Raw genomic sequence first — 25,995 nt, 5'->3', positions numbered from 1 at the left:
ATTCTGAGACAGGAACAGTCATTGCCTTCAGTTGTGTTCAAAATAGTGAGCCCACCAGCTCCAACGGATAGTTCCAAACCCACTGCCACACAGACTATTCTAGTTAAAATTAGTGTGGAGGGGTTGGTTTTTTTTTTAAAGGCATGAGTGTTGGAAAGGGACTTGGGGGCTAGAATGGGATGGATATAAGAGAGAATGGGGGTGAGAACAGGTATGCACACACATTTCTGTTGGCTTTGTGTTTTGGAAAAGCTTTTATATATAAGAAGACGGTCTGTTCTGCTTCAGCTCCATTGAGAACAGAAGGAGTAGTTAAGATTTTAAACAGCAGTGAAAACAGAGATTCAGTGTGAAATATTTTCTTGACATCAACAGATAGAATTGTTTTAGGAATGTTACAAAGGTAGATTTGGGTGGCTCCTGAAGGTGTTGCTAAATTCGTACATTTTCTTATTTTGGAGCTATTTTCCTTGGAAGAATGGTCAACTCTGTAATTCCTTCATAATGTAGTGTTGTCCTAAGAGGGTCATGCCAAGAAAAATAATGAAATTGAAACAATAGTGTCATCTAGTGGAAATCTCAAGAATAGCATTCAATATGCCAATCTAGGATTAAGTAGAACACTATATACTTAAAAATTAAATTATTTTCTGATATCGTTTTCAATTTCTTTCTTTAAGGACTTAAAGTTCTTGTCATACAGGTCTTTCATTTTTTGGTTAGAGTTATCCCAAGGTATTTTATATTATTTGTGGCTATTGTAAAAGTTAATGTTTCTCTGATTTCTTTCTTGGCCCATTTATCATTTGTATATAGAGCTAGGGAAATTCCCAGAAATCCACAAAGATGACCCAAGATTAGACTACTAGCAATAGTGGAGAGGGTGCCTGAACTGGCCTACCCTGGTAATCAAATTGGTGACTACCTAACTGTCATCATAGACCCTTCATCCAGTGACTGGTGGAAGCAGATGCAGAGATCCACAACCAAGGACCAGGCCGAGCTCCGGGAGTCCAGCCAAAGAGAGGGAAGAGCGATTATATGAGCAAGGGGAGTCAAGATCATTATGGGGAAATCTACAAAGACAACTGAACCAAACTCAAAGGAACTTACAAACTTTAGACCAACAGCTGTAGAACTTTCATGGGACCAGACTAGACTCTGCATATGGGAGACAGTTGTGTAGCTTGGTCTGTTTGAGGGGCCCTGGCAGTGTGATCCTGATCTATCCCTGGTGCCTGAGCTGGCTTTCTTGAGCCATTACCTGTGGTCGGACACCTTGCTCACCCTTGATGCAGTGGGGAGAGGCTGGGTCCTGCCTCAACTGAATGTACCAGGCTTTGCTGTTCCCTCTTTTGGAGGAGGGGGGAGGAAGACTTGGTGGGGGAAGCAGGAAGAGGGATGAGGGAGGATCTGTGATTGGTATGTAAAATGAATTAAAAAATTTAAATAAAAAAATCAAAATTTTTACAGAGTTGCAAATTGTTTCAAAATATTTTCTTCATATTCAAGTCTTCACCACACACACTGATGCAAAAGATAGGCCCAAGCCATCGGGCTGGTGGATGGCAAAATCCCTGGGGGTAAAAAATTACAGTTTATAATATAATCTGACAGTTTAAAGGCTAAACCTAACAGAATTAGAATGTTTTCATTAAATTCCTAACGCACACTTTTAATGTATATCATTTGTTTTCCAGATCTGATATCAAGAAGAAATCTCTGATGCTAGGATAAAAGGTGATTGCTGATTACTAACCAGAATGTGAAAATAGTAACGTGACGTTAGAGTGTCTTCTAGTCTTTTGTAGACTAGGTGACATTCTCAGGCAGTCTCATAGAAAGCATCTTTTTTTGTTGTTGTTTTTTGTTTTTTGTTTTGCTTTGTTTTCTAATTTTTTTTTTCGAGACAGGGTTTCTCTGTGTAGCTTTGCGCCGTTCCTGGATCTCGCTCTGTAGACCAGGCTGGCCTCGAACTCACAAAGATCCACCTGCCTCTGCCTCCTGAGTGCTGGGATTAAAGGCGTGCGCCACCACCGCCCGGCAGAAAGCATCTTATATGAGCCTTTCTCACAGTAGAATCAAACAACAGCTAAATCCAAACATTGAGCAATTCCTAAATGGATGATCAGTGTCTCATGCTGATTTCGATTACTTGAAAGAGAAAAGGATCTTGGGAGAGTTGAATGTGGTAATGAACATGACTTACATGTAGAAACTACATATGCCAATTATCAGTCAATTGCCTTTCAGCTATTATTCTTTGCCATAATGAAGCTGGATCTTATATTCCTTCTTTGTAGCTTGGATGGTGATGTAATCTAAACTTTGCAGGAAGAGGATGCAGGAAGGACTCAGCAGGAGGAAGTTGTGCCTTTGGTTTCCATGGTACTCCTCTGGGCAGACACCTGCATCTGCTGCCTCCTCTAGAGCACCGAGGTGCCAGGAAGCTGGCTCCTGGGATGCTCACTAGCTGACACAGAATGACACTGCCCGTGTATGGCTTACCTCCATGCTCAACAGACATCTCTCTGTCAGGTGCCATTGGCCTGGCATCAACTCCTGTGTGTCTTCCAAGGGACCCTTTGGGGAGGTTTCACATTTCATAAGACTTCTCCCCTCTGTTAAGAGCTGCAGCCATTCTTTCTCCAGTTAAGCACAGCTCTGTGCTTTCTGGGGGAAAGGATAAGGAAGGGAGGATGCCTTTTCTAGGTTCGTCCTTCATTAGGTTTTTTCCCCTGAGCCCGTGTATCCTGCACCAGCTATTTTATAGTCTTTCAGTTCTCTTTACTTCTCACTCTACAATTCCTATTACTTCTCGTTATAGTTAAGAAATCACAGTACCAACTATTCCCTGTACAAATTACTCTGTCTCCTGACTGGACCACAACATAAAGGGTAACTAGAGGAAGACTGAAGTTTTGTGGGTTCTGAATTTCACATAATTTGATATCCACCTAATGCAATGAAATATTGATAGAGAATCTTGGAAAGATCTCATGCAAATGAGGGACCCTGAAACAAAGACATCACAGAACAGCCTCCCCCAACAGTGGTATTGTTTTTATCATAAAGAGTGTGTGGGGCTCATGGACCTTCCATGGGCTCACGGGATTTGAGAAATGAAGCCAGTTGCCACAGATTGCTGAGACCGTGGTTCTCAACCTGTAGGGTGTGAACCTTTGGGGGTCACATATCAGATATCTTGCATATCAGATATTTATATTACAATTCAATTAATAACTGTAGCAAAATTACAGTTACGCAGTAGCAACAAAATAATTTTATGGTTGGGGGTCACCACAACATGAGGAACTGTATTAAAGGGTCCCAGCATTAGGAAGGTTGAGAACCACTGTACTGAGGGAATATTAAAGTTTAGCTAAGAAGCTCTGCCCCATGCCTTTTTGTGTGTCTTCTTCTATATCCCCTCTCACACTTTGGCTCCCTGTGGGTCCTTTTCTGGCCCATCATGGATCAACTAAAGAGGTCTGTCCTTTCCTCATGCCCGCCAGCCACAGCCACCCTGGACACAGCTGGGGTTTTTTTGTTGTTGTTGTTTTCTTATTTATGTGCAAACTGACCTGCAGTACATCTCACCATGTGATTCTGCGAACAGAAATGTTAGTATAGAGCTGTGTCTCTCTTGCTTAGTTCAGTAGGAGCTGAACTAAATAGAATTAAATGATACAAATTCCTGAAATTAGCCAGTGCCCTTCAAATCACACTTTGTGAGTAATTATTCCTGCTATTCAAATCTCTGATGATGAAATCATTTATATAAAATATCTCCCAAATTGAGTTCTATAGACAACAGTCTAGACTGAAAACTGCATGTTAATCTAACAAAGCATCCCAAATCAGAAAAGATGATGCAGCTTTTCATTGAAGGCAAAACATAGAAGAACCAAACATCCATGAAGTGTTGTGAAATGGATGTTATTTAAATTATATTAGCACTGAAGTTATAGCCACAGTGAGTGCTTTTCCATCCTTTAATCTTCCAATAAAAAGGAAACCCATTTATTAGAAGATCTAGTCTAGGTTGTTCTGTGAGAGGCAGAAAAACCACAGTTTTCTAATATTATTTCTGCCTTTGTTTCATTTCCTGTTGCTGTGATTAAATATCTTGACAAAAGCAACTTGTGAAAAAGGATTTATTTAGCTCACAATTACAGGCTCCAGTCATTGTGGTGAAGTTAAAGCAGCAGAAACTTGAAGCACCTGGTCACATTTAATCCAAAGTTAACAGTAAAAAGCACTATATGCTAGTGCTCAGCTGCCTTCCTCTACTCATACAGTTCAGGGCTCCAAACCCAGGGAATGATGTCACTCACAGTGGATGAGTTCTCCCACAGCAATTAACGTAATTTAAATAATCCCTCACAGACATTTTCAGAGGCCCTTCTTCTGGGTGATTCTAGATTGTATCAAGTTGACAATTAAAACTCCCCATCTCAACTTCTTGGCTATGTAATTAAGTGCTCTGGACCACTGAGATTTCTTCCATGCACTCACCAAGTCATCCAGCCAACCAGACAATATAGAACAATGGTAATCGGAGTTCTAATCTCAGTAATCCCACTTTCTAATTTGTGGGTCCTTCCTCTCTGCACATTTTTCCTCAAAGTAAAACAAATCTTTTTCCTATCATACATGCATGCCCCTAGAAGCCTCTCACTAAACTTGTGTCATTATGTAGGTTTCTTTCTGTAAGCATGAACAGTGAAATCATGGTAGATAAACTTGATTTATGGTCCCATTTGGAAGGAAGGAAAGAAGGAAGGAAGGAAGGAAGGAAGGAAGGAAGGAAGGAAGGAAGGAAGGAAGGAAGGAAGGAAGGAAGGAAGGAAGGGTAGGTGAATGGATGGGTACATGGGTGGATGGACAGACAGACAGATGAATGGATGAATGGAATTAGAACATGTCCACAATTCTATTTCTCTATCAGCCCATTCCACTTAAATACTGTGGCTCTGCTTCCTTTCCTGTAAGGATCATCTTCCTAGTCAGAACCATAGTGTAAGGCCAGAGAAGGAAATAAGGCATGAGACTGAAGGACCTGAGTCCATTTCATCTCCATTACTTTCCCAATGTCTCCAGAGTAGAAAGCCATGGGGACTTGGAGGTACAATGACACTTGGAAGGTTATATTAGGGGATCCATGCAGGAATTCCTTAGCCTTTAGTACAACTCTATTGAGACAGAAATTGCATTTTCCCTATTTCATTGTGCTGAGAATGCAAGAAAAAGATACATCATTCAACCCTGTAAGTTTATTTAAACATGAGCATCCAGTTAGACAGCAGTAGGAGTGCACTGTCCTCTCTGGCTTTATTCAAAGTTTTCCTCATAGCTCTGAACAGCTCAAGTCATCAGAAGTATAACAGTCATTCATACCCCACCTTTCTCATGCCTAATCTTTAAATATCCCTCCCTCTGACTCCTTAGATTGCTTATTAGTGGAACCATGGTGAAAGCACTCTCAACAGAATAAATGTAGAAAACACACACACACACACACACACACACACACTCACACGAACATTATAAAACTCTTGGAGATGAAGTGATGTAGATTAAGCTGGGACTCCCTTGCTTCTTCTCATGGGTTTAGGTGTAAAATGTCCCCAACACTTGGTTCCCAACTGGTGATGCTGTTTGCAGAGATTATAAGGTCTTTAGGATGTGGAGCCCACCTTTAAAAAGTGGGTTACTTGAGGGTGGAGGGCACCTTGATGTATAGCCTGATATGCCTCTGCTTCCTGACACATTGCTCCATTTACTCCAGCTTCTATGGAGCCACCCACTTGCATGTCCTCTCTGTTCTGGCAGGCAGTGTCCACACAAGCTATGAGCCAAAATAAATCCTTTTTCTTTTAAGATACCTGTTGTCTGGGATTTACACACACAATGGAAAAAGTATGGCAAGGATGTTGAAAGGACCAGTTCGCCAGACAGACCATGCAGAATTTGAGACCCAATCTCCCTGGTTTATTTGATATGTCATTTTGTTTTTCTCATCTGTAAAAGTAAGATAAAATTGTTTTAGTCTATGAAGTTGTTGCAAAAAATAAATAAATGAAGGGATGAATATAAAACACCATTGCTCTAATAAGTTACCCATAGACAATAATTCCGATTGCTACTTTTCATTAGTATTAGTATCATAACAAAAGTCTTTCCCTCACCCTTTCAGATCAATAAGAAGTGATGATTTATGACATTTTCAAGAAGTCACATTGTCAAAGCAGAAAGGCCAATTATAATATGTTCTTGGTTACTCTTATTGGTAGTCATAGGTGAGAATTGTTATATTTTGCTTTCTTGGTTCCAATTTATGGATCAAGTCATCAGCAAGCTCCAACTCCAAAGACCCACAGTAACAGCAGGGACAGCTCTATTTAGAGACAGGACAAACTAGACACATCCTACGAACAGCTGCATTTAACAAAGGTGCCTTTGTGATTAGTATATCTCTCCCCTTCTTTCTTTTCCTTGAGAAGAGTCGATTTCCAGATTTTTGTGTGCATGTGATTGCTGATGGTAGTTAAGACAGTACCATGTGTGTGAAGAGACTGAGGTTTGGGATAAAAAAAAAAGCAGGGGGGGTCAAGAGTCAGATACAAGGTCTCAGAATTTGAAGCCTGTGTGACTATTCAGGGGGCAAACTAAAAGCACTTTTATTATCTTACTTGCATTATCTCTCTGGTTTCATGATCTACACTCACACCTATGTGCACTGTGCTGATTATTTTTTCAATTGACAAAAGCTGGAATAATCTGGGAAGAGTGATCAGAATGCATTGTAGGCAAATCTGGGGCATTTTCTCAATTAATGATTGACTACTGGTGATGGTGGAATGATTGACCCCTTGTGGGCTGTGACACCCTTGGACAGGTAGTCCTGCCTTACATCAAAAAGCAAACTGAGCAAGCCATGAAGAGCAAGCCAGTAAACAGCATTCCTCCATGGTCCTTGCTTCAGTTCCTGCCTCAGGTTCCTGCCTGGAGTTCTTGTTTTGACTCCCCCTTCGTGATACACTTGAAGCTGTAAAATGAAATAAACCCTTTCCTCTCCAAGTTGCATTGGTCGTGGATTTTATCACAGCAGTAGAAGCCAAACTAGGATTTACACATATATAAAGATTCCATTTCCTGGCTATTGTGAGTAATAAGATGTGTGGTATCCATGTGGGAAGGATCACCTGGATAAATGTCCAGTGGCGTAGCTGAGTCTTGTGGTGGATCTATTTTTAGTTTTTTGAGAAACTTCCATTCTTATTCCATAGTGGCAAGACTAATTTACACTCCCACCAGCAGTGCATAAGTATCCTTTTCCACATCCTCATTGGCATTTGTTGTCAGTTATTTTCTGCTAATAGTCAGCTACTCTGGCTGAGGTAAGATGGAATCTCAAAGAGGTTTTGTTTTTGAGTTTCCCGATGGTTGAGGTGCTAAGCATTTCAAAAACAATATTTATTGGTCATTTTAAATCACTACACTTTAAAACAAAGGTTTTGATAATAAAAAAAAAAATCAAGCCCGGTGAGACTCAGCCAGTAAGGGTGCTTGCCACCAAATTTGGTAGCCTGAGTTCAATCCCTGTAACCCACATGGTGGAAGGAGACACCTGACTCCCGCAAGTTGTCCTGTGACATCATAAGTGTGCCATGGCATGCACCCAGCAACACAAACACACAAAAAATAAACATAATAAAAGTGAATTTGAAAAAAGAATGGTTTATCAGTGTAGTTTTAGAAAATAAAAATGAGAAATACAGTCTTGATTCTTTGACTATGTAAGAAGTCTATCCAGAAGCAAACACCATGATGGTAAGTCTAGCTTTAGGAAAAACGGGAAGAAAATCAAACGTATCAGTGCACCTCTGTTACTGGTACTTCCCTCTCCACTTCACCTTGTGATTTTAAATGTAAGTACTAGGAAAGTCCCACTAACTGCTTTAATTGCATGAGCTATAATCGATTTAAACAGTGAATGGTGGTTTCTCTCCCTGAGTATACAATTTACTATAGAAAGGCTAAATGAGGGTTCGGAGAGGACTGAGGCTGAGGAATTATTTGCTAGACAAAATAAAGCACAGATATAAAAAGAAAATTGAGTACATCTGAGCTGCTGAAAGTCAGCATAGAAAATGCTCTCATTTCCTTTTGAAGGGTCCTATTTCAGAGACATCCTTCAGCATAAGAGCAAAAGATGCATTTTAATGGCAATAATTATTTCTGAATAACATCATGTTCTATTGAGATTAACAACTGTGTATTTGCAAATTAACTCAATTTGGGAAGGGAAACAATGTCAGGCTACATAAGGATTCTACTTTGCGAGAAAAAAAAAACATGAATCTCAGCAGCATTTGAATAGCTTCTAGAAAAAGAAAAATCCTTCTCTGGTGTCTGCAAAGCACCATTATTACCATGAAAACTAATTTGCTAACACCAGTCTTATACATTCTAAGGTCCTTCCATGTAATAATAATAACAATAACTCACCCTAAAGCTTCACTTACCCTAATGCATTTGCTCCAGTTTAGGACCTTGAAGGCTCAACAATTTGATTTCATAGAGCACAAACTACAGATTCATTCTTTATGGGTAGATTCACAAAACCTAAGTTCTTAAGACAGATATATCATAGCAGCATTAAGCATAATAGCCAAAAGAGCATAAGGAAAACAAGTATCCAAATACAAAGATATTAAAGAATCAAAATGTGGTAGAGGTGTATACTATGGGATAGTAGTCTTTAAAAGAAAGAAAATCCTGGGACCAAACTGGTGGTTCACTGAGTAAAGTATTTGGTGGACAAGCATGAGAAAATAAATTCAGATCCCCAAATCTGTATAAAGCTGGACACAGTAGTGTGCACCTATAAGCCTAGCACTCCTATGGCAAGACAGGAGCAGTGGCAGAGACATTAGAATCCCCCTAAAAACTCATGGGGCAACTAGTATGATGTGCACAGCAATAAACAAGAGATTCTATATCAAACAAGCTAAAAGGTAAGGACCAACACCCATGGTTGTTCTTGAACCTCCACATACATACCATGACACATATTCACCACCATTCACACACACACACACACACACACACACACACACACACACACACACACACTGATGTGGAAACTCTGACATATGCCACAACATAGATGGTGATTGACAAGGGCCAGGCCAGAGTAAGAATGTTTTAATGCAAGAAGAAAAGAATGAAGTGATATGGAGAATGGTTACACACAATGTGGATGCAATTAATGACATTGAACCTTACACTTAAAAAGTTAAGATACTAATTTTTACATTGCACATATTTCACCACAATTTTTAAGAGTCAGACTTTCTGTTTTTAATGCATTTAGAAGAACACATTTGTCACAGAGCCTTGGGTATTTGTATTATATACAAAGCTTCATATTTCTCTGTGACAGAGAGCAAAGCTGAATGATAAATGGAAAGATGGCTGTAGGGCACAGACTTTAAATAAAGGGAGAGCAATGAGTTGGGTGTCTAGGGCACCAGTCCAACACAGATGGCACAGCAGTCTTACAATGGGGACAGACTTGTCAGAAGGGCCAGACTGCAGGGATTACAGAGGCCAGAACTCCCTGTATTCACATTCACAATACCAACTTGCCCGGGGTCTTGACAAAGGTTCCCTCTAGTGTATCTGCCAAAACCTGCCATGTTTTCTTTCTTCTAAGACTAACCAATTCTTTTGGGATTGACCTAATCTTTTTCTAGATATGCAAATATATTCAATTATATCATAGTAAAGCATTCAGGTCCAGAGGCTATGGTGCCTAGAGAAACCTCATAGATGAAATCAAATCATGTTGATGTCACTTTAAAAATTCTCACACTATCCTTACTTTCAAAGTTTCAGAAGAACTTCATGCTAGTTCCATGTATTAACCTTTATAGCCCTTCCTCCTGTGATATTTAGTTCAATTTCTTCTGATTTATAACATTTGTAACTAGGAAGGTTAACACTGCTCTATACCAAAGAGTCACTAATTATGGCTTGCTAAGAACAATTGAACAGTCTGAACAGATGGCACAAGAATAATAAAGGAGGATGTACATGGGAAAAAAAGGAGATTATAACAGCATGCATGTGGTCAGGTATTTATGTGCACATTAGACACTATTATCAAAAGCTAGTCACCTAAATTTCCCCCAATGTGTCTTATTAATAGGAAAGACCTGAGGGTATTGTCTGTCATGGGAGGGGAAAACATAAACTCCAGAACAGTGAGTGGCTCTCAACCTTCCTAATGCTGCAACCCTTCAATACAGTTCCTCATGGCATGGTGACCCTCAACCATATAATTATTTTGTTGCTACTTCATTGCCAGTGACCAGGTCAGAGGAGCAGCAGGTGGCATTTGAAGTTCAAGGTGTCAACCCACCAGGAGGCAACTCTCTGATGGATCAATCTTGGTTAGGCAAGGCCACAAGACCCCAGACCCCAGAATGTCTTTAGGTTCTGCTGTCTTCCTCTGCTATCTGGCATGGTATGAATGGATGTGGGGAGATCCCCACTGCCTGTAATGTAGTGTGTTTATCTCATGGAAATACCCCATTCTACTGGGCATTTTTATCTGTAGATTATTATGAAGATGATTTCTTCCTAAACTGTACTGTCTAATTGATAATAATATTGTTAGTTTATGCAGAGTTTTGATGAATAAAAATAAATACAAGGAAGTGTCACACAGATAGAACACATGAGTTTTTTTTTTGAGGAGCCATATAAACTGTAGCTTAGGTTAATAATTAAGAAAAATAATTGAGTCCTAGTTAACCAAGCTAGCTTAAATGATTTTAACCTTAATGTTGGGAGATGTGTTCACAGGTTTCGGAATGCATCACAGCTGAAACAAAGCTTTCAAAATAACTTAAAGTTAGACTGAGATGTTTTCACCAAATAGCTTTGAGGTTAAAAACCCAAGAAAATAATCTAAAGTTTTAGAAAGGCACATAGTGGAATGCAGAACTCTTTAAGGTCAGGGAACAAGAACAAAGCATCCCGATTGTTCCTAGCTGATGTACTTTCCTTGCTAGGTTTGGTTGGTGATCAAAGGTGATGATTAATTCCTTGTGCCCATTTTGCCCTCAATCTCCTGATATAAGAAACTATTGATGAGTGGGTATGTACCCCAAAGATTTAAAGTAGAGCTGACTGGTTTTTTTCCATATATAAAAGTTTAGGTTTGTGATTCAATTAAGGTTCCTTATAAGATTACCTCTCAAGATAAGTAATAAAGTAATTGTTCCTTTCTTTGTAAGTGCAAACTGCAGCTTGCCAGTAAAAGATCTAACTGAGAAAAATAGTTTGCTTGCCTACATCGTTAATTTATAACACGTTGCTTGAGTATAAATGTATGTGGGTTCTTGGGATAATTTGTTTTTCACCTGTAATATGTAAAAATGTTTAATCATGTAAGGGATATGAAAAACATGCTGTTTTTTACTGTTTATTTTGTATTCATTGTAATCGTTCACTTGAAAAACAGAACGTAGCCACATTGTAATTTTTATATTGCCTGAAAGATTTTGCTAGGGTATATAAGCCAGAAGAAAAAGAATAAAGATAGTGTTAAAATGGACTAGAATGAAAACATCAAGAACGAGAGTTAGAAGGAAAACAGCAAGAATGAGAGAAGGAAATCACCAGGAAAATAAAAAATAGAGAATGCAAAAGAAGAACAAAGAAAAGGTCCAAAGGAAACCATCAAGAGAGTGTGTGAGTGTCTTTTTCCCTAATCCCCTCAGACAGGAAAACCTTAGTATGCACCCACATGGTAGATCCCTTTCAAGCCCTGTGCTGCTGGAGCCTGGTCCCTGAGGCAGCAATACTCCATACTGTAATTTTGCGACTGATATGAATTGTAATGTAAATATCTGATGTGCAGGATATCCTCTTCATAGTCACACTTAGGAGAGTATCACTTTATGGTATCGAACAAAATGGTTCATGCCATGAGGTGATAAAATTTCTTATTCCTAACCCATCACTGTGAGAAAAAGAAAATTGGTAACAAAACTGGTAAGCCAGTATGGATGTGAGAAGACTATACCATTAAGAGCACCCTGTGGCCTGGGAGAGTCGTTAAGAGTACTTACTGCTCTTGTTAAAGACCAGGGTTTGGTTTCCAGCACCCATATCAGACAGCTCACAACTGCTTATAACTTCAGCTCCAGGAGATTGGATGCCCTCTTCTGGCACTGTGTACATGTGATGCACATACAGACAATTGGGAACACACACACATATACATATAAATAAATAAATAAATAAATTTTATAAAAGACCCCACTACATCCTTCTCTAACTTTTTACGAAATACACTGCAAAGATAGCTAAACAGTGATTGGTAAGGTTAGTATCCTTTTAGTATATTGCAAACATACTTAAGGATAATTTTAAAGAAATATTATGTAAAAGTACACTCATATTGTATCCATCAGTAAGTGCTTTAATTCTTAATTATTTGGAAGCAAACCTAATAGAAAAATTCTGCAATTTTATATCCTCTTCCCACCTTACAAGAGGACCTAAACAATAAAAGGCATATAGTTGAAGATACCATTCAATGATAGAGTACTAACATGCATGAGGTCTTAGTAGTAGTCTAGGTAGTACCTAGCATGCACGAGGTCTTAGCTTTCATACACAGCACTGGAAACAAAGAGAGGGAAAGAAGAGAGGGAAGGAATGAGGAAGGGAAGGAGGCAGAGAGGACAGGATGGAGGGAGGAAAGAGAGAAATGGGGTGTAGTGCAAGTCTGACAGCTCAACCTCCCTTTTCTTTCTACCACCACTAGTAAAGGCTCATTATGAAGGAAGTTGGAAATTGGTAACAATATATTTTCATAATTGTCTTAAATTATATTTGTTGTCCTGGATTCCTTGTTCATCATTTTCATGTTTAAGTAGCATCAATCCAACCCATGCAGGTTTTGACTTCAAGTCTCTAAGCAAGAGCTTGACCCCACCCTATTCTACACTGCCCAAAAAAATAACAACAGCAACATTCAGGAAATGTCAGCAACATATTTATTGGAAATGAACTACACATTACATGACCTGATGGAGAGGTAAAATGACAAAGCAGAACCAACCGGTGTAACATTTTTTAAAATCACAAATGAGAAAGAAAAATCATTTTCACAAGAAAATACTATAACCACATTGTCTGAATTGCTGACTTTGAACATTCAGAATATAGTTCACTTTTAACTGAGAAACAGAAAGAAAATATTTCCTTCCCCAACACGAAGACCTCTCAGGCACCACCTGTGCATCACACCCATAAGGCAATTTCTAACATCAGAAAGTAAGACTGTGCTCCTCTTCATCTTGGTAGGAGAATAAAAGATGCTACAAATGAAGAAATTTTCAGAAGATACAAGCAACTGATCAGCTAATAGCCCTCAACCAAACAGAAAATCTAGAACGAGAACTTCCTAGATTCTAGAAGCTGTATCAACTCTCCTAAGTCATAAGACTTGGTTGTTTGGGGGAGGAAACCCCCTGCATCCAAGGACACCCTGATCCCAAGACTTGGGACATTCAAGTGGGGAACAGTCTAGAAGGGTTTATAGATGCTTGGCATCTACTGATCTGTGTCTTCTGAAATCTTTATATCTTGACTTGTGAGTTACATAATAAAACTTCATCTTCTGTCTAATAAACTCTCTCTGAGGAAAATTACGCCCAAATAACCCATCTGCAAAAAGACAAGGACTGCAAAAGGTGGCGACAATAAACACTGTTTGGAAAGGCAAAAATGCTGCCTTCATGTTCAGAGGCACCATCGTCAGGGACCGAACGTGCATTGGGAAAATTCCTTTCCATCGACGCACCCAACATGCATGAACATTCTCTAATAAGCGATCTATACGTGGCCGAAGCCAGGAGTCCAAATACAGAATTGTACAGGTTTTAACTGGGTTGGAGACATCTCACTTCCCTTCCATTGTGCTTTACACAGTTCATTCCTAAACATTTCACAGTTCTAAATTTTTCACATGAAAGGGGAAAATGATTAATGAGATGTTCTGTTATTGAGCAAAACATAAAAAAGCAACTCAACACGGTATATCATCTTTGGAAAATCAATCGCCATTTTATTTCCCTATTCTAAACTGAAGGTCACAAGAAGTACGTGGAAAGCTCCCATAATTTTGTGAGAAAATAGCAACCCCTGTCACTTGGTAAATACAGCACCAAGCAACTGTTTACCACTGTTGAAGTCACCTAAATAAAAAGACAAAGAGCTACTATAGGCAATTCAGGAGCTTAATTGTGTTTTTGAGGCCTGATATTTTCAGTTTGAATATCAATGCTGGTCTAATCTGCTAGAAAATTAGCAACATTCCTCTTCACCTTGAGGTGGGTGGACTCAGCCACAAGGTCCTGTTTTGTCCCTGTGTCTCAAGCAAAACCTAACCAGACTCAAGATGAGTGAAGATTTGAGATGCTGGTTATCACACAGTGGGCAGGGCAGAAGGGCCCCACCTTCCTAAGAGACTCCCAGGGGCGAGACTGGCAGCTAGTCATGTCCCTTATATAGACACAGACACATACAGCTACAGAAATGTGTCTGCCTACCACGCTGAGTGAAACATGCTAGTCTTTAGGGGCAGGGGGAAATACATTCATTTTTTTCAAGTATATTTCAATATACAAAGATGTTCTAGATTCGTTTCACTAGAAAAACAAAAAGATACCATGTGTGTCCAAAGGGCAATTTCACTTGAACTCCCCTTTGGTGTGGATTTCATGAAGTTTTGATGGAGAAAGAAAAATTGCTTTGAATACACATCTACCGTCTGATTGGAAAGCATGAATCTTTATGTCCACTTATATATATTTACGTACATAGTTGGCGACAACCAGAAGAAAATACAGTCTGGATGTCTGTGATGGCTTAGGAGTGGAGTGCTCTGAGGAGAGCTACATCACCTACTGATGATCTCAGCACCAGTAGTAGGTGTCCCACCAGATTTCTGGTTGGCATTAAGTCAGCAGTGCACAGTGCCTCCTTCCGGGTATTGTCAGGAAGCGCTATGCTGAGGCCACGTCTGAAACTATGGCTTATTTCCTGTCTTGGCTTTGTCATTACTGGGGTAAGTCAGGTCGCGCAGCAGCAATTCACAGTTGGCCAGCGCCTCTGCTGGTAGCAGCTTCCGGATTTGCTCCACTGTCTTTTGATAGGCCATCTTATCTTGTTCCAAGGTCCGGATTAAAGCCTTCATTTTGGTCTCTCTGGTTAAAAGAGTTTCTAGGTTGGATTCCAAGGCCTGGATTTTAGCATGAGCTACCTGTTTGTCAAGAAAAAAAAAGTCCTCCATATTAAAAATTTGAGGAGTCTGGCTCTTTATTACAGTAACAGCCATGTCTTACATTTGTTATTAGATAATTACATCACATTAGTTAAAAGAATATCATGTGAACAAACAGTGAGAAAAATGCATTTTTAAGTATATTTCAGTATATAAAAATATTCTCTAAAATGGAGTTCATTTTTTCTTTCCTAGAATGCTCAAAAATATAAGTATTGGAAACCAAAGATGTAGTTCAGTGATAGAATACTTTTCTATCATCCAGAAGATCCTAGATTCAAACTTTAGCAACATTTTATATATATAATATATATATATATATATATATATATATGTGTGTGTGTGTGTGTGTGTGTGTGTGTGTGTGTGTATTTAACAGACATGCATGTACAGACATATATATATATATATATATGTGCATACTTTATACTGACATGATTTCTCTCCAGTCACTAATGACAACAGCAATGAATTACTGTATCATTGCCCCATGATGCTGGGCTCATCACTCATACCCACTGGTGTTCCCCTGTCTTGCCTGACTGAAGGCAGAACAAGGACACCCTTGATGATTTTTTGTTATGTAACTCAATCTATCTCATAGTTTGGGGAGATGCTAGTCTAAGCAACATGAAACTCACTCTGGCAAGCACTCCTCGTATCCCCACTGTCTCATGCATCATAGTTTGAGCACACTGGTGAGGAAAAACTCATACGTTTAAGAAGGAATCCAAGTGATTGGTCATTTGGGGCAGCCTTGCTCTTTGGTAACAACCCTCCCAGAAGAACCAAGTGGGGCGTTAGGAAAACTCCCTTAATCCCTTCCAAGAGCAGCACCTTCAATAACCTAAGGCTCTCCCAGGTTTGGTTCCTACAGACATACTTGGAACTCCATTCATTTCAACTGATTGGGAAACTTGATGGTGACTACCTGGAACTGTCAACAGAAAGTCTGTAGCAATGAAGGACCATCAGTCATGGGAAACAGGCACAAATGCCTTCCCCAGCAAGAAAAACCTCAGTGGATACTGCAATAGTAAAATAATAAGGAACAGTACAGCAACCATTTTTGTTTTGAATAAATTACATAGGCTCACTGATTAACAGAAAAAGATATTTTTAAAAAATTTATTTTGTGTTTATTCACTGGTAATTATTATAATTATATATGTTTTATATATATTTTGTATGTATTTATATGTATTAATGTATTTAGATCATATATACCCCCTCTTTCTACCTACAACTCCTCTGGACCTCCCCTATGTTCTTTTCTTCACATCTCCTTTACTTTTACTTTCTTAACAATTTTCTATGAACCAAAGCTGATGTAAGACAACATGAAAGCCCTCTGTCCGCTTGAGCCCCTCATTTTGATTTTTTTTTCGCCTAGTAGGTCTTTACAGAGGACTTCATAGAGACAGAGTTGGGGGCTTCCTAGTTTGGAGCAGGTGCAGCTCTGGAAGTAGGGGCAGGAGTGTGGCTAAGAATAAAGGGGCCACAAGGAACATCAGCTCCATCTCTAGAGTTCATCTTCCTCAGTGGGTTCAACTGCTGCTACCATATGGGTTTGGTGCAGCTGTGCCCCCTCCACACACATACAGGCACCTCACTCACTGCTCATCCCTCAGAATCCAGCCCAAGCTCACAGAACCACATACCTGTTTCCTTTCGTTTTACTCTTCCTCCCCTGAACTTTATCTGAATTATATATAACATCCAATAAAGTGAACCCAAATTCTACTTTGAATTGCTATTCTACTATTTTGTGGGTGTTTTCTTTTCTCCCTCAAGTGGTACTTAAGCTCCTAAGTACATCTGTAGACCTCCAAACACATGAACCTAATGAGATAGCTAGGCTGTTGGTCTTCAGTGGTTCAACCCACATACATATCCTAATCATTCTGAACAGTCCCATGCAAACAGGGCTCCACGCTCATAGTTGTTACAATCTTTATTTCTGTACCTGGAGTTTTTCTAGAAGGTCCATGTTCTGTCTTTTCAATTGGTTGTTGGCTCTCTCCAGCTTCTCCAGAGATTCGTTATCCTCACAGGCATAGGAAGATTCCAGAAGCTCATCCTGTAGCACATGATATTCTACCTCATAGGCATGTAGCTGTTTAGAAATATCCATTTCAAAAACCTGTTGAGATATGAGTTGGTTAGTTTGGCCTTCAGTATCTACACCAAGATACAGCAGTGTATAATGGCAGACTTCATGTTTGTTTCCCAGCACTATTGGTAACATTAAGAGACACAAAAATGGGAAAACAGGCCTGGTGATCCATATAAGAACAAATGAGATACAGATCTAACTTTTAGTACATTAGCATACAGAATATTTCTACGCAATTGAAACATCCTAGGAATGAGACCAAGTCACAAGAATAAACTAATGTCCAAGGGTAACTGGCAATCAAGATGACTGTAATCTAGTAACTGCCTCTCAAAATGTAGAGTACCAGGTCAACATTTGTTGTGAAGCAATGATTGTGCCAGAGAAAATCACTGATGATTAGTAAGCAAAGTTACATAGGGGCATTTGGGATGTATGTGTTAACGGAGCTGAAAGGTCTTAATAAGTGCCTTTATTCATTGCTAGTCCTTCTGAGCCTTTCTCAAGATCAGCAATTCATTCCATGGTCAAGAAAGTCCCATTAATTTCATTATTTTGGGTTTGGGGGGGGGGGGGCGTGCAGAGATTTACGAGAACATACATGGTTTCAAATCTCCAAAATCATAATATATAACTACTTGATACTGATAGAAGTTATTTCAGCCAGTAGTGCATGGCAGTCCATGCCCACAAGCCCAGTACTTGGGAGACAGAAGTGGGGGAAAAGCAAGTTCAAGGCCAACATGGACTCCACAGTGTGACAATGCTTCAGACATATCAGAAAGGATATTAAAAAAAAAACTGACAAATAATAAAATAGAAACAAAAGCCATGCCTGTTAACTTAAAGATTTTAATAATTAGAAACTACTGATTACTATTTACATAACCTGAATATGAATTATGCTTTGTGGTGCTAAGGATCAAATCCAGGGCTTTGTGCATGCTGGACAAACTAATGTTCAATCACTGAGCTACATCACCATGGTGGCCTTCAATTTGGGATCCCACATCCTCCACTTCCCAAGTAGCTGAGGTCACAGACCTGGCTCTTCTTATAAATTCTGAAAGAAGCCGGGCGGTGGTGGTGCACGCCTTTAATCCCAGCACTTGGGAGGCAGAGGCAGGCGGATTTCTGTGAGTTCGAGGCCAGCCTGGTCTACAGAGTGAGTTCCAGGAAAGACACAAAGCTACACAGGGAAATCCTGTCTCAAAAAAACCAAAAAAAAAAAAAAAAAAAATTCTGAAAGAATTGCTGATATTGCAAAAGCTAGTGAGCTTCACTTTATTTTCTGGTCATATTGACTCTTCAAGTTCTGACCAAGATCTCACCATTGGTTTAAATTGAAAGGATTCCCGGAAAAACCACTATGCATCACTATAGCATATTTTCTGTGCATATGCAGATAGACAATGTTACAATGCTGATAATTTCATAATCGCCTCATTTCTAAATAAAATGTGCCTAATCAGACAAAAGCAGACCTTAAAGAAAATAGATGTTAGGCAAACTACATTTTTATGAGAAAGAATTTAGTACATGTCAGATCATTTACATCATACCTGGGTAATGATTTTTTCCATTTCAGTGGTATTCATATCAGGTAATGTGCTTTTGAGAAATTCAACAATATTTTCAAAGTTTTCACACTCCATTATAAGTGCTTCCTGGCTGCTCAGTAAGCTGAGAGCAACCTTAAATATAACTTCAGTTCCCTGAAGAAAAATAATATCTAGAACAAGAGATAAAATTTTCACAATCAAACTTGTGTATCTACTATTGCAAAGAGCATATTCTTTGTTTTACTACAGTAGCAGAACCAGAAAACATGTCAAAGAAAACTGGTCAAAACTGGTTTTTATTTTTTTAAAAACAAGTTTAACATGACTGAGACAAACAGAATGTTGTCTATTCTTCTTACTTATTAAGGATCTGAGATATGGTTAAGGGAAAAAAGGAGACATTATATATCTGTCTGTCTATATATTGTTTACAGCTTTTAACAGTAAGTTGAATGGATTCTAGAGAAAGTTCAAAGAAATTTATCCAACTAACATTTCTGTTTTTCTTCACAACAGAACATAACAACAAATCAATGTAATCAACTAGTACTATTCAGATTTTCATAATCCAAAAGCAAATGAGCCAGCTAATGTGCAATTAAATCTATATTCAGGTAGGAAATTAAAGAGAAAACCTTAGCATACACATGACCTGTGCAGGCCGGACAGCTGGCATGATCAGTCCCAATCTCTAACAGGGAACAGACTGCTAGGAAAGGGACATTAGGATCATGAACTCTGACATTAAGAGGCCAAAGCAAGGGAAATAAACATCCTTTCAATTAGACACAAAGACATCTAAAAGGGTTTTTAGGAGGCTCACTATAAGAATCCAAAGCACCAGCGAAAACTCCACTGGAAAAATGTGGTGTATATCCAACAGGCAAGAAACACCCAGGGATTGTGAGTTCACGCAGTGCAACTGCCTGTTACGTTTCAGCTCCAGCTTTGTCAGAAGATGGTATTAGACCTCCCATTAAAAAGGTACACAAAGCCACAGTACAGAGTATGTATACATAAAATACATATGTGCTCAAAACTCATGCTTCTCCTAATGTTTTTCTATTTGTTGTAATCTGATTTTCTTCTGAGTTTTATACTAATTTAAAAAAAAAAAACATGTTAATGACTTCAAATTAGAGAACACTTAATATTTGACCAAAAAAAATAAAAAGCTTCAATTTAGCACAGTGGTACATAAAGACTAAGGTTTTTGCCATGGCCTCTAGACAAGTGTGTAAAACCCAGCAGTGGCGGGAGCCCACTCTAGGATACTGAGGTCCAAGTCAACATCACTGAGTAAGTTTCTAGTGAATAGTAATTGCTGATGTCTTTCTTTCCTTTTCTGTTTTTAGATGCTGTGCTGGTTGGCTTTATGTCAACTTGACACAAGCTAGAGCCACTGGGGAAGAGGGAACTTCATTGAGAAAATGCCTCCATAAGACTGTCTGTACACAAATCTGTAGTGTATTTTCCTCTGATTGATGATTTATGTGGGAGGGCCTAGTTCACAGCAGATGGTGCCACCCCTGGGCTGGTGGTCCTGGGTGTTAGAAGAAAGCAGACTAAGCAAGCCATGAGGAGCAAGTCAATAACCAGCACTTCTCCATGGCCTCTAACTCTACTCATGCCTCAAGTTTCCTGCCTTAACTTCCCTCAGTGATGGACTGTGGTGTGTAAGCTGAAATAAACCCTCTCCTTCCCAAGTGGCCTTTGGTCATGGTGTTTTATCACAGCAACAGAAATCGTAACTAAGACAGATGGGGATTTGTTACATAGCTAACACTGACTCAAACTCATAATCCTCCTGTCTCCGCTTCTCAAAGTGCTCAGATTACAGGCATGCACCATCACACTCAGCCTCATGTTTTGTTTTTTTAAATGATACTTTGATGAACTCATTTAAGAGCTGTGAATAGATCTCAAGGCCACCAGAAGGCACACAAACCATGCCATACCCTCCTGCTTTTCATTGCCAACACTGTGGTTAGAGCAGGGTAGCTAGCTACTTGACAATGTGCCTGTCTTTATTCAGAGATTTGCCTCTTGGCCATAGTCTTGGGATTGGCTATGGCTCAATCAGTGGCAGTAAATGCAGCCATGTAGGCAATGAGACAGGAACAAGAGTTACGTGTTAGCAACAGAAAGACTAAGAAATGTCACTAGAAATAGTATCCATAACAGCACAGAAGTTCCTTTCTCTGTATTGTGACTCCAAATGATGAGAGAAAGATGGAAGACCCAGAAAGACAAAACTCTAGAAAAACATGCAGAGTCTATCCCTGATCCACATCTGAAAACTGTGTTTTCTAGGTTTTCCACACAAATAAACCTAAGAGCCCAATTCTTTTCTACTACAGTTGAGTAGTACTTAGGACTCTCCTGGTCCTCTGGGGTCTTCATTGACAATGATCCCAGGGGAACAGATAACACTGTCCTTATTGGACACAGGCATCACTTACCAAAAACTCTGGCTACAAATCCTAAGGGAAACTGAGAGGCAAAGAGTGTGAGGAACCAGGGTGCGGCATACAGGCTGGGGCTGATCTCATTCTCTTCAAGATGACTGTAGAGTTCCCGGTGGTAGTCATGAAGGAGTCTGGATAGCTGGTACATCTGGATCTGCAGTTCATATAGAGAAGAAAAATAAAACTTGTAGAAATCTGCATGTGTATACAATATACAACCTTTCGATAACTCACACACATATAGTAAAGTAACATGTCTTTATTTTTTTTGTTAACTTGAAAGATGATGTTCAAATCCAGGTTCACGACGTTTAAGGCATAATTCATGTCAGTGCAAATTCAACCATGTCTCATAAGCAAGGGTTTCTACTATGTGTTTGTATGGTGTGCATACGTGGAGAGAGCATCATTCTTCCGATAGAAAGTAATTGTTTTTGAGTCTCCTAACAGATTTCCAATACCTCCTCCTGAATGTGAACTTTTTCTTATAAAAAGACATAAATTAATAAAAGTACATGTTGTAAATCTAAGAATGATTTCCAGAGCATAAACTAAAAAACAAGACAACTCCTGGAGGAAAACGAATCACAAAATGCTGTACTTAAACACTGCGATTCCGTCTGAGCCTTATCTACAACACAAACCTTGAAAACTGCATTTCCACACAAACTGTAAAAGGAAGGACTTGGGGCCACAGGAAGTCATGGCTATAAAATGAACAGCTTGGCAGGACGCAAACACAAAAAGAAGTTTTGTAATGAGATTATTATCTCAGTAAGTCATATCAAAAAAGAAATCATACATTTCCCTTAGGCCAGCTCCAGTTTAGAAACTAGACAGGGTGGGCGTTCATCAGTTGGAGAACTAGTATTTTGGAAAGATCAAAAACAAACCTAATTAGCAGAGTAAAAAGAAAGCATGTTGATAGAGACATCCTGTTCTTGTTCAGTTGAGACCATAATGAAGAAACAAATGTTTGCCATTTCATTATTTTCAAGGATCTTATATTCTGCACCTTATGTTCGAAACTCAAGGTTAGGGTATTTCCTCCACTGAAGTAGATTTGGGCAGATATGAAAATGTAAGGTTCCTACAAAGGAAGTTTTAATAATAAAGCCCTACTTGCCAAAAAAAATCATTCTTCCATTCTGCAGTGCATTTAAGATGGCAAAGCTCCAGCTAGAAGAGACAAAATAAGAGGAAGAGATATGGGAAGGGTGGACAGCAGAAGAGAGGAAAAGGCCACACGAGACTTCAGAGAACAGATAGAAGGCTTGCACATTCAACACAGAATCAGTAGAGACAGAGTGTGATGAGACAGATGTTGAAGCAAGGAGAAATCGCCCCTTGTTCACAGTTAAGATCACTGAAGCAGACCCTGCAGTGCCCACACTTGAGAGTGAAGCAAGAAAACAGACATCCTCTCAAGGAAGCCAGGCTCAGTGGCGTAGGACCCATGCCATCTTGAAAACCTTAGGGATCAAACCTTACTGGCATCCTGCTCTAGACAATTAAAAGGTGTCCCGTTTCACTTTCTGAGGAACAGAGTTCCGTGCTCCTATGAGGAGAACATCCCTACTGTCAGGACTGGTAGGAAGGCTGCCAGGCAAGATTTACAGCATTTGCATTTCCAAAATTAGAAAGAATAGTATTAGTAATTATAATGATCATTTTTATAATTTTCTTTGAGAATTTCTGACATAGTACGCTGTTGACATCATTGCGACCACTCCCTCATTCCCACAAGAATTCCAACTTGGATTCACGACCTCTTCTATAATTATTATTGTTACATACATATACACACCCACCATTTGATGCTGGTTATAAGTACATGTATTTAGGGATTACCACTTCGGACTCTTCTGTGATGTTTCCTGAATCATAATGACTATTAATGTACAAATCCAATTTATCTATGCTTATGCTGTGTTAAATTTTTATTAGGAATTTTTAATAGGAAAAAAACATTGCATTTTAAATTTATAGCTAAATCTTTCTGCCTGTGGCCCCAAATCACTGTTACATATAGTTTCTCTTCTCTGAAACTTAATAACAAAGAAATTGTTTTCTGAAAACCAGAGTTAATTTAATTCTTTACAGTGATCCCAATGTTTCCTCTCTGATGTAAAGTATAAGTAAACTGTTTAGAATAAAACAACATTTAACCTGTTAGGTAGATCTATACACAGCTACCAAGTAGAAATTGGACTGCTATAGTTATATACCTTGGTGAGCACTTTCTGTATGCCTTCCAAAGTACATGGGTATTGAGCAAAATCTCAATTCCTCCCCTAAAACAATGACTAACACCTATCCATATATTTGCCCAAGTTCTAAGACACTGGACCTAGATTTCGTGAACTCTGAACTGTGATTCGGAAATAGCTGGTACTGAGATTTCTAATGAAAGCCTCCTGGACACCTGATTCCTCAAAAGTCATTGCCTCACCTGAAGTGACATCATATCCGGTCGGTACTGCTTGCGGAAGCCCAGGTCGTACATAAGGAACTTCAGCATTTCAAAGGCTTGCTCTTCACTCATGTGCAGAAGCAGGACTCCGGCCACAAAGCTGATGCCCTGACAGTAGCCCACCTCTTTGTCCAGCAAAGAGTAGGCTTTCAGCAGGTTAAAGAGGGACAGCTGCCCTGCCCCAAGCTGGACTGAAAAGTAAGGGTGAGTGGGAAACGTCCTCCCTGTGGAAGGGAAGAAGAACCATGCTTAGAAATCAGAGGGGAAACCAGTGCAGTGACCTCTGGGATTGACCAGCACTCTGTCAACCAGGGAGTTGCTGGGAATGTTCCTCTAAGAGGCTCCTCTCACTTCTCTCCCTCCTCCCACTTCTCCCCCTTCTTCCTCCCCTTCCCCCTCACTACCATGTAAGTCCTGTGTTCCACACACATGATACAGAGATGGCCATTTTATGCTAAGCAGCACTGCTTTCTACAAAAGCAGTATCATTCAACAGAAATCTGTCCTCCATGGTATAGCTGAAGGATACTACAGAGCAGAACTGAGATTTATTTTGAGTTTGAATCAAGGCAAAGTCTAAATTCATGTAAAGACCACTTTCTAACCAAAATCAAATTCTATAAGGTGTCATTACATTAGTTAAGGCAAAATCTTGGTAATCTACAACCAGATTTACTTTTAATTTTGTGTGTTTGTAATAGGACACTGGAGGGATTGTTTTGGGTTTTATTTTGCTCTACATAGTGTCTATTTAGGAATTCTACTTTTTCAGATAAATTTTATCTCTGTTTCCATAAACCATGTAGACTCCTTTTAAAAAATATATACAATATATGAATATAATATATGCATATATGTATACATACACACACACATACATACACACACATCCAAAGAAGATAAAGACAATACAAGTTCAATATGATTTCAAGTAAATTTCTGCTTAAAATTTACCTCTGGATAGAAAATTACCATGGAGACACCAGCAAGCAAACAAACTCAGGAACCCTGCCTTTCTAAAAAGCTGGTGCTTGGTACGAACACAGACCCACCCTCCTCACCAAGGCTGTTTACACCAGTTTGGGACTTCCCTTGAGCCACTCAAAAATGAAGGCGATGTGAGCTTCCTTGTCAAATGATTATTTGGGTCAATCAGAATTTGCAAGAGTGTAAGATTTTAAAATGTTTTCTACCGCATATGCTTAAAAGTGCTTTCTGCTTTCCTGTTCTGTTTTTCCAGGAACTGATAAGATGACTTCTGCAGAGTCAGGGGGAGAAGTGAGAGGAAGCACAGGAGAGGGAGGTTGGAACACAGATGGCCACTGGCAGAGGCAAATAAGCAGTTTTTAAAATTAATAGTCTAATTTCTCCCTTGAATCTTTTGCTTAAAAAAAAAAAAGCTATAAATATACTGTGTGTCCAAGAACTTGATCCTGCCTCCATCTTTGCTGACATTCTTTCCCTGAAACTTCACTCATCATTTCCCTGTTTGTCAGAGACATCTAGACTGCAACACCCCAGCCCTACATCTCATCACCCATTTACCAACACAGTTCCACAGTCTGGCAGGGACCACAGGAAGGCCAAGTCTAGTTGTTCTCAGTTAACAAAGGATTAGGGGCAAAGCAGCCCGTTGACAACCACAGCCAGGACAATGACTCAAGTGTCCAGTTTCTCTATAACACTTCCACTTTCATTCTATTGGAATCAAAATATATTAATTGAGTTGAGCCCTTCCCCCAAGAAAAGTTCTTTATTAATGAAAGGAACAGAGGTCAACGCTAGTTTTTAGCCAGTGATTTTTTTTAATACGCCAATTCCCCTCATTTCCCCCAGGGACTCAAACAACATATCTGGCCAACTGATGTCTATTAGCCTCGAAAAATATAGATTAAATTGTTAAACACCAATATGAAATATTTAGATACCTCAAAATAGTAAAATATATATGATAATATGCTTTAGAGAAAAATGATTTTTAAAATCATACTATCGGGGGCTGG

The 25,995-nt window shown here is 39.3% G+C and overlaps 1 protein-coding gene across 7 annotated transcripts in view; it reads right to left on the bottom strand.

The window, feature by feature from the left end:
* Positions 1–13,059: 13,059 nt before the first annotated feature.
* The window catches only part of Tbc1d4 (TBC1 domain family member 4), a 159,659-nt gene continuing 146,723 nt past the window's right edge, over positions 13,060–25,995 (bottom strand). For all 7 annotated transcript variants that reach the window (XM_052732574.1, XM_052732575.1, XM_052732576.1 and 4 more), the window contains 5 exons: positions 23,972–24,216; positions 21,514–21,673; positions 19,052–19,221; positions 17,340–17,516; positions 13,060–15,352 (listed from right to left, as the gene is read on the bottom strand). In XM_052732574.1, coding sequence (XP_052588534.1) covers positions 15,119–15,352; positions 17,340–17,516; positions 19,052–19,221; positions 21,514–21,673; positions 23,972–24,216 — 986 coding nt within the window. In that variant the 3' untranslated portion in view covers positions 13,060–15,118. The remainder of the gene's footprint in view (positions 15,353–17,339; positions 17,517–19,051; positions 19,222–21,513; positions 21,674–23,971; positions 24,217–25,995) is intronic.

Source organism: Peromyscus californicus, unplaced genomic scaffold, assembly GCF_007827085.1.
Source record: "Peromyscus californicus insignis strain IS unplaced genomic scaffold, ASM782708v3 Scaffold_12__1_contigs__length_115047231, whole genome shotgun sequence".
In the NCBI taxonomy this organism is placed as follows: domain Eukaryota; kingdom Metazoa; phylum Chordata; class Mammalia; order Rodentia; family Cricetidae; genus Peromyscus; species Peromyscus californicus.
Note: the sequence above shows the minus strand (reverse complement) of the source record. Positions and strands in the feature narration are given on the sequence as shown.